The sequence below is a fragment of the Leuresthes tenuis genome, unplaced genomic scaffold, assembly GCF_036924035.1.
Source record: "Leuresthes tenuis unplaced genomic scaffold, fLeuTen1.0.hap1 SCAF_8, whole genome shotgun sequence".
NCBI classification, from domain to species: Eukaryota; Metazoa; Chordata; class Actinopteri; order Atheriniformes; family Atherinopsidae; genus Leuresthes; species Leuresthes tenuis.
Genome location: NW_027325362.1, coordinates 4,508,325 through 4,525,732, shown reverse-complemented (window position 1 = coordinate 4,525,732; position 17,408 = coordinate 4,508,325). Strand labels below are relative to the sequence as shown.

General features: G+C 43.7%; 1 protein-coding gene across 2 annotated transcripts in view; it reads right to left on the bottom strand.

Annotated features, from left to right (window-relative positions):
• Nucleotides 1–394: 394 nt before the first annotated feature.
• The window catches only part of itsn1 (intersectin 1 (SH3 domain protein)), a 55,879-nt gene continuing 38,865 nt past the window's right edge, over nt 395–17,408 (bottom strand). The window contains exons 31-45 of one of the 2 annotated variants that reach the window (XM_072390546.1): nt 12,056–12,177; nt 11,656–11,762; nt 10,532–10,633; nt 10,337–10,418; nt 9,873–9,971; nt 9,698–9,781; nt 9,522–9,605; nt 9,237–9,368; nt 8,164–8,244; nt 7,830–7,951; nt 5,834–5,916; nt 5,668–5,751; nt 5,473–5,537; nt 4,214–4,322; nt 395–4,104 (exon numbers count right to left, since the gene is read on the bottom strand). In XM_072390546.1, the coding sequence (XP_072246647.1) occupies nt 3,956–4,104; nt 4,214–4,322; nt 5,473–5,537; nt 5,668–5,751; nt 5,834–5,916; nt 7,830–7,951; nt 8,164–8,244; nt 9,237–9,368; nt 9,522–9,605; nt 9,698–9,781; nt 9,873–9,971; nt 10,337–10,418; nt 10,532–10,633; nt 11,656–11,762; nt 12,056–12,177 (1,505 nt within the window). In that variant the 3' untranslated portion in view covers nt 395–3,955. Of the gene's footprint in view, nt 4,105–4,213; nt 4,323–5,472; nt 5,538–5,667; nt 5,752–5,833; nt 5,917–7,829; nt 7,952–8,163; nt 8,245–9,236; nt 9,369–9,521; nt 9,606–9,697; nt 9,782–9,872; nt 9,972–10,336; nt 10,419–10,531; nt 10,634–11,655; nt 11,763–12,055; nt 12,178–12,783; nt 15,775–17,408 lie in introns of those variants that run through there. The other variant, XM_072390547.1, reaches the window with a different exon arrangement.

Sequence of the window (17,408 nt, the reverse complement as noted above, 5' to 3'; positions counted from 1 at the left end):
TTAGGTCAGTGCCATTAGCTACAAAATCAGATTATATAATATAGTGCAGAATTCTCATTTCTTTTTATTTTGCTTTCAATTCTCCAGACTTTCTTGTAATTTTTTCAGGCTTTCCGAAGGAAAAGGAAAGTTGCTCTTTGGATAAAGCAGAGGACCTATTTTGAAAAGTATTTTTAGGGACTTTGTTACGAGCAGCGTGTTACAAAGACACATCAATTTATTCCCATTTCTTTAAATGCACGATAAGAAAATGTTCACTCACTCATTTCAACTGCACATTTAGAAAGCAAAATAAAATAGCAATAAGGCTCTGTCTTAGTGTAACAATTCAAGAAATATTTGTTTAAATTATCTACAAAATAAACACCCAAAACAATGACACAGAAGGCTGTAGTCTTGGTCCAACTGAATTTTATTCTGAACATTGAAAGACAACAACATACATAATCTTCTACAGTGATAATTAACAGCAGGCTGTCTTTATCGCCCCCGCAGCGCTCATATATTAACTCTCAGATAACAGCAGTATTTTTACACAACCTGGAAGGTGGACAGTAAGAACAGGCTAAAACTGGATTGAGTTAGTTTCAGTACATGTGGTGGGAAGGGGAGAGGAGTAGTGGGGAGCCGTACATCATCATTATCATCGGTTTCAGTCTGAGAAAACACAAACATTCGTTCGCACCTTCCTCCACGCGGTCAAGCTGCTGATTGGACAGTGGCTGGTCACTAAAGTAACTGTAGTCTCTGTGACAATTAAGAGCATTACTTTAACCGTGGCATTAAATTAAAAATTACTAACTATACTAAATAACAGGCGAAGTAGCTAGCTAAGTAACACATCTACAACCTCGCTGTTATTATCTGTTCCACAGGCTAATGCAGCCGCCATTTTGAATACTCAGGTCGGTATACTACGAGGAAGATTTTACACTGCCTGCAAACTAACTCCTGAGTTTGTGGTTTAAAGTTGGAAAAGAAAGTTAAAGATATGTTTAAAGGTGTTGTGGTTAACACGAGTGAAGTAGTTTCTGAGAAAGAAGGTTAATCCCCACCATGCAGTGTGTTAGCATGTTCACGTGAAGGCACAGGAAATACATTTAATTTAGTTTGACTTTTCCAAACACTCCCATCTTTTAACAAGTTAAACAAAAACACTAAAGGAATTTGTTAAATAACGTCACAAACTATCAACCTTTAAGGTTTCCTCGTCCCACTTTAATACGGTGATATGTAGCTCAGCTAGCAGTTTTCATGCTAACTTTGAGCTAATTTCACACAATTCCTCATTAATACGAACGTTTTAACCGTTATGCCCGAATTAAGATGTAAAATTGTAAAAGATCCAACTGGTGTTGTTATTCTGTTTTTTAAAAAGCAAATAAATAAATGATAAACACTATAACTGCCAAAGAAAATGGAGTATAGTGTCAGTTAGCTCGGGTCTTTAATACTGCTCTCGCTGCCAAATATAAACCATTTTAAATTGCTCACAGGTGTAATAATCCTGACTAAACTGTGGCTGTGTTTAGAATAAAGTTTCGAGTTTGTTAGAATTGTACAAACTCTGTTATTGACTTAGATACTGTTTCAATAAATGGATCCACCGGCTGTTGTCTGATGACTTTACTGGCAACAACAAATGATTCAGGCTTCTGGTGTACGGCGATGGACACTTTGTGTTTCCTGAACCAGATAGATAGATAGACAGAGGATAATTGGCTGTTAGATAGATAGACAGAGGATAATTGGCTGTTAGATGGTAATAGATGATGAATTAAAAGCAGAATTTCAGATAATGTGTATTTAGATCCTCACACTGCATGGAAAGCCCCCTAAACAGAAACCACAAAGCTTCATGCTTTGCCACATTTTTTTTTCATATTCATATGAAGATATCTCTTTAGAGAAATAAAGGAACTGAGATCTGCAGATAAAAACGTCTGAAACGACTCCAGGTGGACTGTTGTTTTTGTTGATAAGAAAAAAACGTACCCTTTAAATGATTATTTCACCTTCCAGGCAAACATTCCCACTCCGATTACTCAAAATGGCTGCTGTGTGATATAAATCGTATCCTTCTCTGCTCCAATATCAGCGACTGTGTCCATTTAAAAGTGCCGAAAGTTGTGACACATAGTAAGGTCGTTTCTTGTAAGGGTTAAAGTGGAAATGGTCTAAAAGACATCTTTGAGAGCCCCAGTCCAGAGCCTGGCCCTCGATTCATTTCATTCTCTGCATAGTGACGGCTTAACGCAGCAGCAACATAACGTCAGAGTTCAGATGTGTGACAGGAATCATCTAAAATTACCACCACCCTGTGTGCCCAGCTTAAAAGAAGTAATAAATTAAGACATTCTTCTTCACAGTACCTTGATTTAATTCAGCTGTCGTACTTCAGCCACGTTATTATTCATAAAGTTTATTTTTCTCGGTGCATGTGAAAGAGATGCCTTGACATGATTTTAATTTGCCTGTAAATCAAACACACTGGACACTTGTCATATAAACTGGTTTAAAATCTTTCAATAGTTTATAGCTTATTAGCATTATTAGCATTTCTCACTGATCCTGTACATATTTAGCACTTTCTGAGATTATGTGGCAAGAGTTCAGTGGACGTGAAAACAGACAAAAAGTCTAAATGTCAAGGTCCTGTTTCGTGGTGTAGCTCAGAGCTGAAAGCCTGAAGAGTTGGTCCTAAGACTCTGAGAGACTCGTAAGACTTAAAGTAAAAAATAAAAGAAAGATGGACTGAACCGTACCTTTAAATAGCCTGTCCAACTTTACACTCATTCACACGCACAGTCATACTCACACAGATGGGATTGGACAAAAAAAGGAGGGCTGGGATTGTCACTGGAGTGTCTGTGAGGCTGTCTGGATGAAGCAGGAGGAGAGGAAAACAATAACGACCCGTCTGATCTCCAAAACTGGACTGAAAAGTCATCTGGACCACACTGAAGGAGGACATGAGCAGACTGGACTGGACTGGATTTTCACATCATTCATGCTGGGCTACACAACCCTGCTTCTTTCAGATCTGCTCAAACTGGAGAAAAGTCGAAACATCAAAGCACCACTTCATTAAAAGGCAAAATAATTAAACCTGGAAAACTTGACTGATGTGCAGAAGAGGGATGAATGCAGATTCCTCTCTTTCATAAGACAAACTGAAGCCAGGTGTTAGCAGTGTGTGGAAGGAGTGTCACAGACCAAAACCTGCAGAGATATGGTTACGGTTTCATAGATTACTGTCCAAAGACTTCAGCCGAGCCAGGAGCTGAGCAGCTGGTTTTTGACTGTGATCGTTTGTCTGTTTTTTAGCCGAATGTCATGAAAATCGGTGGCGAGTTGGCGTAAAGTCACCAAAAGAAGCCCCAACATTTTGGAGCAGTTTGGGATCTCTTTTGTTAAAACACAGGTGTTTTTGTGGAGGATGCTCTTCTTACTAATTCATGTAGGAGGAGAATCTGCAGCGCAGTAAATGTATTGATACGACCACGACTATGCAGATAATCTACTTTAGGCCAACAGAAACACATTTTTCTTTCGCTACTGCACTGCGTAAAATGCATTTCACACATGACATGGCTAAAAAAAAGTAGTAGAATTTCAACTTTAGGGTGAAAAACTATGGAGCCCCTCAGAGTTAATAGGAAAAAAAGAGAAAACTATGTGCTTTTGGATGCCAGAGTTAACCTCAAAGACACCAGACGGCTAACTGCGATACATTCTGATAATTTGTTACATAAATAAAATTCCTGACCTCCTCTGGGGGCTCTATGTGAAACATATGCTGTTCGTAACCAACCGCCCAAAATACAAACGGCATGTTGAGAAATGAGAAACCTCAGAGCAGTCCAGCCTTCCAGTCCAGTCTAACCCAGCCCAGCTGCAGGGTCCAGATCTCATCTCTCAGTTCCTTCTCCGGCCAGTCCAGCCCGGCCACGTTTCATGGTTCTTCAAACAGCTGGAGGTCCAGTCTGACCACAATCTCCCCAGTGGGCACCTCGTGGAGCAGCAGCCTCTTTGTGATTGGTCCTTTAGAGCCCTGGTCCTTCTTTATTTCAGCCAACCGGATCTCCGTCCTGCCAAGGAAGTCTGTGGAGATGAGACATGATAAAAATGGAAATCAGAGCCCTTTATCCCCTCAGGAGGACAGGCGATGAGACAAAAGGATGTTTTAAAGCAGCATGAGAGGACTACAGACCGTCAGGTGAGAACTGGTCTCGTTCAAACACAGTGATACAGAGGACGTCCTGTTCAAGGTCCTTAATAAAAAACTGACAATTGGAATTCCACTTCGGATTCAACGTGTCCTGAACAGACAGAAAAGAACAAACTGAATGACCTGATGCACACACTTAAAGTCTTTTTCTCGACTAAATGATGATTAAATGTCACTTATTACATTACAACAAGGTCTTCTAAATGTATCTTTAAGTCATTTTCACTGCCTGATAGAAGCAGAAACCAAAAAGCTGTCCATGGTGCGATGATAATTCCCCCGATCGGAGCTAAAGAACTAACCAAAGACCAAAACTCAGCATCATACAGGGTGAGGAAGCCCTGGAAACAGTGTTCGACTCCCAACTTCAGCCCGAGCGAGGATAACAAAGAATTCACTGGATGTGGAAGCTGAACTCGTTTGGTGGTTCTAGAAATATTTTGAGTTTTTAAATCAGGTTTTTATTGAAAGTCTCTTTACATTTGCTGGTTTAAAGGACCTGGTTTAAAGGATAGGAGTGATCCAAAAAGCAAGGCTCAGTCTGGCTGTTTTCTTTCCAGAGAATTAGTTTTGATGGTAAATACAGAGAGCAGGTGTTTTCTTTAGGTTTGTGGCTTTAATTCTGCTGTCGGTATCACCTGATTATCTGCTCAAGGCCAAATGAGGCGACTCGTGGGTGTCAGATGGTGATCTGTTGCCACGGTTATGTTGTTTCTGTCGCTTTTAGGTTGTTGTGCTGAACCGTGACAAAAGGGAAGGCTGAAGTGTTCTGAAATCTGATCAGTTTATCTGATTTAACACAGTTTACTCAGATTTGACTTCTTCTCGCTTATGAAACACAAAATGTTGTTGCCTGGAGTGACAGGCAGCTCTCAGCTGCATTAAAACTTACAAAAACGTTGCATTTTTCAGCTTTTTGTCCCATATTTTCTTATATCACCATAAATGTGACACAGTGACATATTTTCCTGCTCTTGTAAAAACAATCTAACACCTATTTAAAGGTTGAAAAGGACTTTCAGACTGTTTGTATTTGGAGTTTTAGGTGAATAAAATGGATCAGTTATTCTTAATTTGCTTAAAACACCCTTCAGAGGTAAAAATGTAAAAAAAAAAACAGCTGCACATATCTGGAAAGAAGAACTTTGACTTCCCAACATCCTCAAAACTTTAACGAATCCTGCAAATGTTTCCCAATAATCTGAGAACACTGGATATAAACCATAAATGCAGTAACATACCTGTAATGTTTTCGTGATATGGCACTGCGAACCCATGGTCACCTCACAATATGGGTTACTTTTTCCTGGAGATTGGACAGAGAATTATGCTGCTAATAAGACTCAGATGAAGGTCAACCACAGGATAAAAGTAGCTAAAAGCTCAATTTTTCATGCAGATAGCAACAAAACAGAACTAAAGGCTTGTTTACGCACCGTGGGAGCGACAGGGTTTGAGCTCAATCCCCTCCACGATGTTGACCATCAGTCGGCCGATGCCCGTCGCCCTCTGAGAACGCACTGAGACAGAGAGACGCAGACAAGTCAGCAGCTGGATATCATGAAAGCAGCCTGAGTGAGTAGAAGTGAGAGTGACAGATACCAAGATACGCCTTCTCACGCTTCTTCTTCTCCGTCTCAATGAAAAGCTCTGAAGCCGCCTTAATTTTCTGAACCCACGCCGTCCTGCACAGACACAAACATGCAGAGAAAACTGGGATTTAAAGCAGATTATCTGGTTAATCTCACTGTTTCTAATAAAAGCTGCTGTGGAGCCATGTTTCCCATTGTGTTAGTGGCCCTGAGGATCACAGAAACAGCCACTCTGACTGTAACAGGGTGACCTCTTTGTTCCTCCATTTTACAATAACTCTTATGATAATCAACATTGTGTCCTTCTTTAGCTACACAGAAATAACCTGTGTGGATATGTTCCTGTAAAATCACAAACCCTGACTCCAGGGAGGTCAGCAAACTGTGTGAAATGCAATAAATCTGTTAACTGGTTTGAATCTTTATTCAACCTGAACAAGTCCAACAGATCTTCCCAGTGTCTTCACTGCCAGCCTCACTGTAATTAGAGAATATAAACTGCTCTGATGCAGCAACACACTCAGTAAAAGTTGTCCTGGAGTCGTGTTTCTTATTGTGTTCCATCAGCTTCCTTTTAATGACTCTTTTTAATGCTTTGGGGACTGAGGATACTGATTGTTGTAGTTTTTCAGAGGAATCTGTGTCCATTCTCGCTGCCCAACAGTCTGTGGTTGTTGCTGTCTGGTTCTCCTCTTCATGATGCTCCATACATTTCAGCAGGAGACAGATGTGGACTGCAGGCAGGCAGCCGAGCACACACTCTGTGTGTATGAAGTCCTGCAGAATGAGGTCTGGCATCGTCCTGCTGAAATAACCACGGACCTCCCGGGAAAGACGTCACCTTGATGGCAGCATCTGTCTCTCCAGAACTCCAACATCCAGCTCTGCATCAGTGGTACCTCCACTTTGAATATAGCTCAAATTTGGCTGAATATTTGTCGTCTCAGCTCCTGAAATTAGTCTAAACTTCGTAAAACCCGGCACATTTGTTCCCAACCACAAAAAATGACCCTTTAAAAACGCCATTTTCGATCCCACATTCATCTTAACATCAAGTTCAGATTTCTTTTTGGACGACGAGCTTTCAATTTCCCCATTTGTCCACCAGATGGCGCTACTTTTACCATTCAAAGCAGGCAGCAAAATTTCCCCTTTTTAAAAAAAATTGTTTTCTGCACGTAAAAATGCGAGAAAATCAACGTTGCTGCCGAACATCGGCCATCTCAGAGCCTGATAGAATTAATAATCAAATCAAAACTCCTTGAAATGTTTTTTCCATAAAAAACAGCCAAACTATGAAAACCTACTGGCCTTTTAAGGGTTAAAACCCACAAAATGTAATTAATATTTGACATATTTCAGGCTGAAGTAGTGTTAAAAGATTGAGTCGTTTAAAGTGGAAAAAAGTATGACTGTGTGACATTTTCAGCAGTTTCTGGGAAGCTGACAGTTATTAAAGGACCTTCTTCTTCTTCTTCTTGCTCCTTTTTAGGGGGCGCCACAGTGAGTCGATCTCGCATCACTTTTTTTTTTACGCAGGATGCCCTTCCTGACGCAACCCGCGCCATTTATCTGGGCTTGAAATACACCGGCTCGTGCTCCCCAGTGCCTGAGCGCTCACACTCACTCCAAGGGACGATTTAGAGTCACCAATCAACCTAACATGCAGGTTTTTGGAGGGTGGGAGGAAGCCGGAGTACCTGGAGAGAATCGAAGGAATCGAACCTGGAACCCTCTTGCTGTGAGGTGACGGTGCAAACCGCCACACCACCGTGCAGCCAGGATAGTAAAGGACCTCCGAAGGGTTAAAGCTGACCATTCAGTCTTTTTCAAAGATCGCAGTTCCTTGGTCAAACATCTTCAGGTCTACACCGGAGCTTCTTCTAACTCACAAGCTGATTTGTGAACATGATCCAAATCATTTGATTTCCTCAGCGTCAGGATGGATAAACGCCAGGTTGTAAAAAGCAACAGCCGTGTTTCAGGTGTGGGGTTTGGTGTGTTACCTTTCGTTGATGCTTTCAGCTCTGAGCGTGTAAACTCTGTCGATGTGAGAGATGTGGAACAGAGGTTCATCTCCTGACGGGTCTGTTGGCAGCTTCACTAACACTTCGTTGAGGAAGATTGGCTGAAATTGACAAGAAGTCTCAGTTAAATCAAGTCAAACGTGGCTTTCTCCGTGTCTCCTTTACGTTCTACCACAGAGCCGGACAGAGGAAGGGTTAAAAAATGTGCAAAGGAGCGTGGAATGGTTGTCAGTTTTTAAACAAATCATGGAAATTATAGTGGGAAAAAGGTTCAAATGACAGATTTGAGTAAAATGGCTGCGTGTCATCTCACCGTCTTGTACATGCGGTACTGCAGGTGTGTTTTTGAGGAGAAGACTTTGTCTGAACCCGACGAGCCCAGAGGTTTGGTCACCTGTGAGAAGAAAAGTAAGTAAAAGGTATTTTGAAATTAACTCAATACAAGCAGCTAAATACATTTTACCAGAATCAGTTCATTTTAATTTGTGCATAAAAAGAGTCGGTCTGTAACAAAAGGTTAATGTGATAAAACGAGTTTGTTCCTCCTTTTTTTTCCCTGTTTGACCGAAGCTCTTCTTCTTTTCCAGCCTGAGCATTCACGCCACCTGCAGCTCATATATGAACCAACCTGTCATAAACTCGTCACAACACGAGTCATTTCAAGCATGATTTAGTCTCCTTTCTAAGAAGCTCAAATACTGAATACATTTGGATGGAAAGTTTGGTCAAATAGTCCAAAGGAATCACCTCCTGTGGTCTTTCTTCTTTCACATAGATTGAAAATTAATAAAGGAAAGATAGAAATTCATTGCTTAAAGTAAATCGTGATGTTCGTCTATGATGTGTTCTATAGAGTTTCCGTGTTTCCTCTGCCGAAGGAGACAATAAAGGAAGCTCCTGTGTTTCCTCTGCTGAAGGAGACAACAAAGGAAGCTCCCATGTCTCCTCTGCTGAAGGAGACAACAAAGGAAGCTCCCATGTCTCCTCTGCTGAAGGAGACAACAAAGGAAGCTCCCGTGTCTCCTCTGCTGAAGGAGACAATAAAGGAAGCTCCTGTGTTTCCTCTGCTGAAGGAGACAACAAAGGAAGCTCCCGTGTTTCCTCTCCTGAAGGAGACAATAAAGGAAGCTCCTGTGTTTCCTCTGCTGAAGGAGACAACAAAGGAAGCTCCCATGTCTCCTCTGCTGAAGGAGACAACAAAGGAAGCTCCTGTGTTTCCTCTCCTGAAGGAGACAATAAAGGAAGCTCCTTTTTTTTTTTTTTAATTTAGAGAATTCGAGCAGCTCACATCATGGCTGCCAGTTCGATACCTTTGGGTCAGCTCACTTAGTTACCTTCCAGTTACCTTCCAGGGGAAAAAAAAAGGACTATTTGAGCGGCGCTCACCTGTGTCAGCAGCAGGAAGTCGTTGAACAGGAAGCCGTACAGCTCCTTGCTGCTCTTGGCCTTAAACAGCTTCCCGCTGTGCAGAAACTTCCTGGGGCCCAAACAGTTGGTGACGGAGTTAAAAACCAGTTGCTGAAGGACAGAGAGGGATCTTTTTTTTTCAAATGTTCTTTATCAATTAAGCAGGTCACAGTTCAGGCTGTAATACGTCAGACAAGTGAAGAAGTTAATGTCCAAAGTGGCATATTTGTGATGGAATACTTTCAATAGATGCCGTCACTGTACCTCCGACAGGCCCTCGCACTGAACGTGAGCCTGAATCCACTCCAGCCGGTCCGAGTTCTCCTTCTCCCTGACACCCTCGTTCACCTGAAACACACAAACACACACTGAACAACTTCCAGCCAACATCCTTCTCCATGTTGAGTCGTTACTGCCCCGTCGTGTGTGTGTGTGTTAACCTGCGAGCACAGCTCTTCAGCTTTCTCCAGAGCAGCTTTCAGATGGCTGTGGTCTGGATGCGACTCTGGAGTGTTTTCTAAGATCTGATCAGACAGAAAAGAGCAAGCAGGAAGTTCTCGGATGTGTCGAATGTTCGGTGACTCGTGAGAGTGATGCGTGTGCGTAGAAACATACGTTTTTGATGATGAGGGGGTACCGTGTGACTCTCTGCATGGGTTTGAGCAGAAAACTGGACAGAGGCATTCCCTTACATCGGGGGTCCATGGCTAACCTCTGACAGAGAAGAAGCAGCAGAAAAGCAGTCTTATCTACACTTTTTCTCGTAATATAACCACATAATTTCCATTTTTACACCCTTTTAGAACCTTAAAATTACAAGTACAACCAGCTAAACTGGGAAAGTTAAAGTTTTACACGTCTTCTTTACACCCCCACATCTGATTATTTGGCAAGTTTGCACCAATATATTACCTTACAACACAGTTGAGATAATTGAGGAGTTGGTTATCAATAGAGATGAAGTATAATTGCTCTGGTAAGTGCAGCGGTTTTAATAAGAGGACGATTGGAAAAGGTGTGTTTGTACAGCACCTCTCGTATAAAAAAGCAGCTCAATCACAGTTTCTATAGCTGCACACCTTCAGGAAGTCTTTGATCTCGGGGCTGTCGTCAGTTTTCTGTTGAATCAGCGTGGCTCCGTTCAGCTGACATGAGCAGAATCTAAACAAAAGTGAATGGTAGAATCATTAAAAGACGCATTTATAGTGTCCAAGAAAGGGAATCGATATGCGTCCTGACTGACTGGGTCAGCACTAACAGATGAAAAGCACAACCTGATGTACGGCTGCATGTGAGGCAGCTGGTTGGTCAGGATGTCTCCAATCATCTTCACGGGCATCCGATCCCCCGACATCTTCTTCCTCACCCTCAGAGCCCTGCGGGGAAACACTGTGTCAGTGCAGTCCGAGGCTATGTGTGTTTGGATCATTGTCCTGCTGATGAGCCAGTTTCAGCCCAGCTTTAGCTGTGGGACAGATGGCCTCACATCTGACTCTAGAATACTTTGGTATCCAGAGGAGTTCATGGTGGACTCAATGACTGCAAGGTGCCCAGGTCCTGTGGCTGCAGAACCAGCCCAGATCATCAGCCCTCCACCACCGTGCTTGACAGCTGGTATGAGGTGTTTGTGCTGATATGCTGTGTTTGGTTTCCTCCAAACGTGCTGCTGTGCATTAGGACCAAACATCTCCACTTTGCTCTGGTCTGTCCAAAGGACATTGTTCCAGAAGTCTTGAGCTTTGTTCAGATGCAGCTTTGCAAACCTAAGCTGTGCTGCCATGTTCTTTTTAGAGAGAAGAGGCTTTCTCCTGCAGCCCTTCCAAACAAGCCATCCTTGTTCAGTCTTTTTCTAACTGTGCTGTCATGACCTTTAACCTTTAGCATGCTAACTGAGGCCTGTAGAGTCTGAGATGTAGCTCTGGGCTTTTTCACCTTGGGGTGAACTTGCTGGGACGTCCACTCCTGGGAAGATTGACAGCTGTCCTGAATGTTTTCCACTTGTGAATAATCTTTCTCTCTGTAGAACGATGGACTCCAGATAGTTTGGAAATGGCCTTATAACCCTTCCCAGACTGATGGGCAGCAACAGCTGCTTCTCTAAGATCATTGCTGATGATTCTTTCCTCCTTGGCATACTTGCTGATGACTTAGTTTTCACTCCCTGTTTCTGCAGATTGGTTCAGTTTAAGTTCATTTGAGGTGGTATTACTGATACGGTCCACATTATCCGACTAATAAAACCTTAAAGTTTTCTTTTTCACACGACTGTACGTACATTTAAATGAAGCGAACACAGACAGATATAAAGATATAATCATTCCTAACTAAATTAGACAAGCAAAGGTGCGTTCAGGCTCAAATATCCTCCCGTTGTTTAAAGCTACATAATCGTCTTTACTTGAGCAGTTTGATGTTGCACATAATGAGCTCCTTCCAGTTGACGAAGATCATGGCCACTTCCTTCTCTGTCAGCAGCTCACAGTCCAGCAGAGGCTTGTGGAAAACCTACACACACACAGACACACACACACACACACAGACACACACATCTTGCTACAGGAAATTTGAAAGGACGTTCTTTTCCCTCTTTTTAAACCACAAGTTAAAGCCACCCTCTCTTTTTTCACCCAGTAGATATAAGCCAGGGTTGACAGTGGAAATGTGAACTAGAAGCTCAGACCCAGATTAGCTGGTCTAAAGAGGTGCAACACAAACCATATCACACAATAATTATGGCTTCATTTGAATAGAAACACAATGTAAACAGTCATTAAAGTCTTTTACAACTCTGTGTCTACCTCGGTGACGAGCTGCAGGTCGTTGACGTAGTTCTCCTCGGTGACGATCAGCTCGTGGATGTAGCCCTGCCTCTTCCTCTCCATCGGACTCAGCATGTCCAGCAGGTGGAGGTCAGCGCACCCTGAAGCACAAGCGTGACACAAATACACAGCAGCTGTCAATCAAAACACCGTCAAGGCTGGAGCGAGGACACACAGAAGACGCACCTGTTTTTAGACATACATACCTGAGACCAACACACAGCGTTCAGTTACAACAGCACGCTCTGGGGGAGCAAAGATTTGTCTGTTTCTGCCACTGGATGTTTGGTTTAGCTCCTAAATGGATTCTGCTTTGAAACAAACTATTCATTTTACTGTTAAGCAATCAGGATAATGTTCAAGTAAAAAATTATCTTGGACACAAATGCAGATTTAACTCTTAAGGTTGAGGAGATCTAAAGAAATGTGTTCGAAATACACTCAGCAGCTGGTGTCAGTACCCTTTCAGGCCACCGGGAGGCAGAATATCTTCTTAAAAAGCTTAAAGACCTGCAGAGTTGATGGCTCATCACTGCCTTCTTATTTATTTAATCATTTTGGTTTAATAAAATCTTAAGAAATGCAGCTTTCATATTACATGCTACAGGTGTGTTACTTTAAAAGGACGTTTCCTCACCTTTAAGGCAGAAATGTGTTGCTAACAGTGTCTGTGTGTGAGATTGAGTAACGAGGCCAGGCAACTTCAGTCCGTCTCAGAGCGTTTAATCATCAGGAGCAGTCAGCTTCACCTCCTCATCAAAACCTCCACCAATAAAATCTCTGAACATTTCTACTCACAGCGCTGATATTCTGTACATTTCATTCATTCATTCAAGTATCCTTTTCACTCTTCTGTTTCCATCTGACCATTCGTGCCCATAAAAGTGCTCATTCACGCCTCACGTTCATTCATTCACGCACGCACCGACACCAAGTGCAGTCTGGTTACATTTGGCTTTGTTATCAGTCCATTCATTCATTCATCAGTTTTGCTTTTTATATCAACATGAAGTGTCAACCATTACCATTGATTAGATTAGGTTTGGATCAAACAGAGCTTTATTTTTTCTCCCATGGACAAGGCTAAACCAGAGCCACGCTTCAGAGCAGAGTTGGCCCAAGTGTGTTTCATTAAAATGAGTAAAAGACGTGAAAAGTTTGGTTTAAGGAGAAGGTGCCTCTACCACCAGCTTCTCTGAATTATTCAAATTTACTGCTAAAGGAGAGAAAAATGACAACCAAGCTGTTGCGGAGCGTGGCTCTGGTCTGGATGGATCATTTTCCGAGTCTAAAACACTCTCTGACCGCCACAAGTCTCGACCATCAATAACCAAACCGGCAAAAACGCCGAGCCTGAGAACCAGGATCTGTTATTAAAACAAAACAACTCCCAAAACTGCCTCAGTTTGTTGAAACAGCCACGGGTCTCGACTTGTAGACCAATCAGAGAGCTTCATCTCTAATACTGACACACCGAGGAGCCAATGGGATCCAAATAGGTTCATAATACTAGTACGCTTCTTGGATGTATATATATATATAAAAAGTGTATTTCAGTAATCATTTCATTCATTGTTTGTGTTTCTGAGGGTAAACATTAAAATCACAATACTGTCATTAGAATAAACAAACAGAAGATAAACAAAACGATACAAATCTGATATGGCAGCCCCTATAATACTAGTCTGTTGCTATGCAAACAAAGACAAGGAAAAGGCTGAGACACATTCTGGGTGTGTGTTGCCACTTTAACTGGTCGTATACAGTATAGAAATTGCTTAAAAAGTGAGGCTGTGCCGTCTGTATGCGCGGTCCTGTTCTGTCCCCCGACACACAGCTGCTGGATCACTAATATGACGGTTTTTTGGATGTCTGATTTGGTGATACGAGGCTCAGGGAACCGGAAAAAAACAGCGGAAAAGTGAGTGAGGTCTCAAACTTCCAGGCTCTTTCCTTTCGGTCCCGTTAGCTCCCATTCGCTGTCCCTTTTTTCAAGATCTCACAGGGGTGAAATGATCGTGCATGGCTTTGTAAGGTCAGCGTGCAGCGCCAAGGGAGTCTTTCAAAGATGTATTCAAGCAGGTAAAACTCAAATTACTTTAAAACAGCATGTTTGCCAAAAAAAGTGCAGATGTTTAAAGTAACATTTTGACAATCTGGGAGACAGTTTTTCACTTTCTCACGCCTGTACGCCGAATACGAAGCTGAATCTCGTTCATTCATACTGAATTCTGTTTGTTTGAAGGACACTGTCCCTTAACAAAGCTCCCGATTCCAGCTTCATATTTCAAAGAACAGACACGAGAGTGAATTTTCCAAAAAGTCAGACTGCAACTTTAACTGGAATGATTCACAGATTCGCCAGCAGCCATGAGCAGATCGTTCCACCCCCGACATTTTTATTACCAAACCCGCCTGTGTGTCCATCAGCTTGGTCTAGCTCTCAATGGTGTGACTGCATCCCATAACCATAGCAACAGACAAACCAATAAACATGTAAACAAAAAAAAAAAAGAAAAACATTGAACGGATCACTTAAAGTTAATACATATTCAAAATGTTAAACTGTTACGGGTAAAAACATCACTGTGTGTGTCGGTGTGTGTACCATGTCGTTATGTGTGTGTGTGTGTGTGTGTGTGTGTGTGTGTGTGTGTGATTTGGTTAGCTTGTGTGCTAAAGCGCAGCGCTGAGTCCCAATCCAGCCGCCCGCTCCCTTCTGTGCCTCCACAGACAAGGCAGCGGCAGCGTGGGGGGACACTTAGCCTTTAGCTGCTGTGGGACGCATCTCAACACCGCCTCATTTCCTCTCCTCTCCTTCTCCCCTTTAGGGTGGGAATAAAGTAGAAGGGTCTTTGGCATTGAGGAGAGGAGGGTTAGAGGCTTTTAACTTTTGAGACTTGTCCTCCAGCAGATAGTGGGTCTTTCTGTGAAGCTGTGGGAGGGGAAGGGTTAGTGAGGGGAGGAGCCAGCGCTTTTGACTGACAGGTGGTTGAAGCGGTTGAACCAATGGGAGCTGGGTTAGAAAAAAAAAAGAAGAGGGATGGGGATGAGCTGAGCAAATGGTTGTAATGACAGAATCTCCCATAAAGCCACAAAACGACCCACTATCCACTTCAGCCTGGTAACACAAGGCGGTGGGTGTGTGTGTGCGCGTGGCTACGTGTTAACATGTGGATAAATGTGTGTGTTTGTGTGGATACAGTCACTGTGATCCAGTCAAAACGTGTTCATCAGTCCAATCTTGAAGAGAGGAGCTCAATAGTCTTTGTTCCCCTTCAGTCTCCTCCTCTCCTCCCTCTTCCCTCCATGTCTAAACATCTCGAGACAGATGAAACAGAAAGAGAAGAAGAGTGAGGAAAGATGGAGGAGAAGAGAAGAGGAGGAGAGGAGTCCTGACTACTGATCTCCCTCCTGCTGAGCAGTGCTGTTTGGAGCCTTAGATAACAGAGTTTGGCCAAGTCCAGTCAGAGCCATGCATAGACAGAGTTCTCGCCACGTCTGGGCGTTTTAACGTTACAGTGTGTCTGTATGTCTGTCTGTCTCTCTCTCTCTGGCTTCTACTGGTGGAGAGTCGCCATTTCCGGGTCAAGAGACCTCTTGCTGCTGTCCCATTGGTTGAGTGGCCTAGTGGGCGTGGCCTAGTGGGTCTCTTTGAGGGCTTTGAGGAGAGAGGGGTTCTGGGTAATGATATGATCCTAGAGAGAGGACGACAACAACAACATCAACAAAAACAACTAAACAAAACAACAACAACAACAACCAGTTGGGTGCTAGGTGGGTGGAGCGTGCAGCAAGACAGAGAGTGTGGAGGTGCGGTGTATCGCAGCATAGAAGAAGAGCATCTAGAGCGGGCCTAAAAGCTGTGGCTGTCACAGAGAAACACAGAGAAGCTTCCATTTTATTGCACTTTTAGCTAAGTTCAGACGGTATGAACCCGAGACATTAACTCATCTATCCCGTTTCATTTGTTCATAAACATCCATTTCTGCGTTTCAGGCCTGCAACACATTCCAAGAAAAGATGGAAGAGTAAAGTTTTAACTACTTTGTAATAACACCATCCCTCTAGATTTCCCAGAAACGGGTTTTAAGTTGTGCAGCACGGGGTCATTTCATTTTTCAGAGCTGAATTCAGGTCAGGACCGCAGGCAGGCCTCCTCTTCCTCAGTCATGCCTCCTCTTCCTCAGTTATGCCTCCTCTTCCTCAGTCATGCCTCCTCTTCCTCAGTTATGTCTCCTCTTCCTCAGTCATGCCTCCTCTTCCTCAGTCATGTCTCCTCTTCCTCAGTCATGTCTCCTCTTCCTCAGTCATGTCTCCTCTTTCTCAGTCATGTCTCCTCTTCCTCAGTTATGTCTCCTCTTCCTCAGACATGCCTCTTCTTCCTCAGCCATGTCTCCTCTTTCTCAGCCATGTCTCCTCTTCCTCAGCCATGTCTCCTCTTTCTCAGCCATGTCTCCTCTTCCTCAGCCATGTCTCCTCTTTCTCAGCCATGTCTCCTCTTCCTCAGCCATGTCTCTTCTCCCTCGGCCATGTCTCCTCTTCCTCGGCCATGCCTCTTCTTCCTCGGCCATGCCTCTTCTTCCTCGGCCATGTCTCCTCTTCCTCGGCCATGTCTCCTCTTCCTCGACCATGTCTCCTCTTCCTCGGCCATGTCTCCTCTTCCTCGGCCATGCCTCCTCTTCCTCGGCCATGTCTCCTCTTTCTCGGCCATGTCTCCTCTTCCTCGGCCATGTCTCCTCTTCCTCGGCCATGTCTCCTCTTCCTCGACCATGTCTCCTCTTCCTCGGCCATGTCTCCTCTTCCTCGGCCATGCCTCCTCTTCCTCGGCCATGTCTCCTCTTTCTCGGCCATGTCTCCTCTTCCTCGGCCATGTCTCCTCTTTCTCGGCCAGGCCTCCTCTTCCTCGGCCATGCCTCCTCTCCCTCGGCCATGCCTCTTCTCCCTCAGTTATGTCTCCTCTTCCTCAGTCATGTCTCCTCTTCCTCAGTCATGTCTCCTCTTCCTCAGCCATGTCTCTTCTTCCTCAGCCATGTCTCCTCTTCCTCGGCCATGCCTCCTCTTCCTCGGCCATGTCTCCTCTTCCTCGGCCATGTCTCCTCTTTCTCGGCCAGGCCTCCTCTTCCTCGGCCATGCCTCCTCTCCCTCGGCCATGCCTCTTCTCCCTCAGTTATGTCTCCTCTTCCTCAGTCATGTCTCCTCTTCCTCAGTCATGTCTCCTCTTCCTCAGCCATGTCTCTTCTTCCTCAGCCATGTCTCCTCTTCCTCGGCCATGCCTCCTCTTCCTCGGCCATGTCTCCTCTTCCTCGGCCATGTCTCCTCTTTCTCGGCC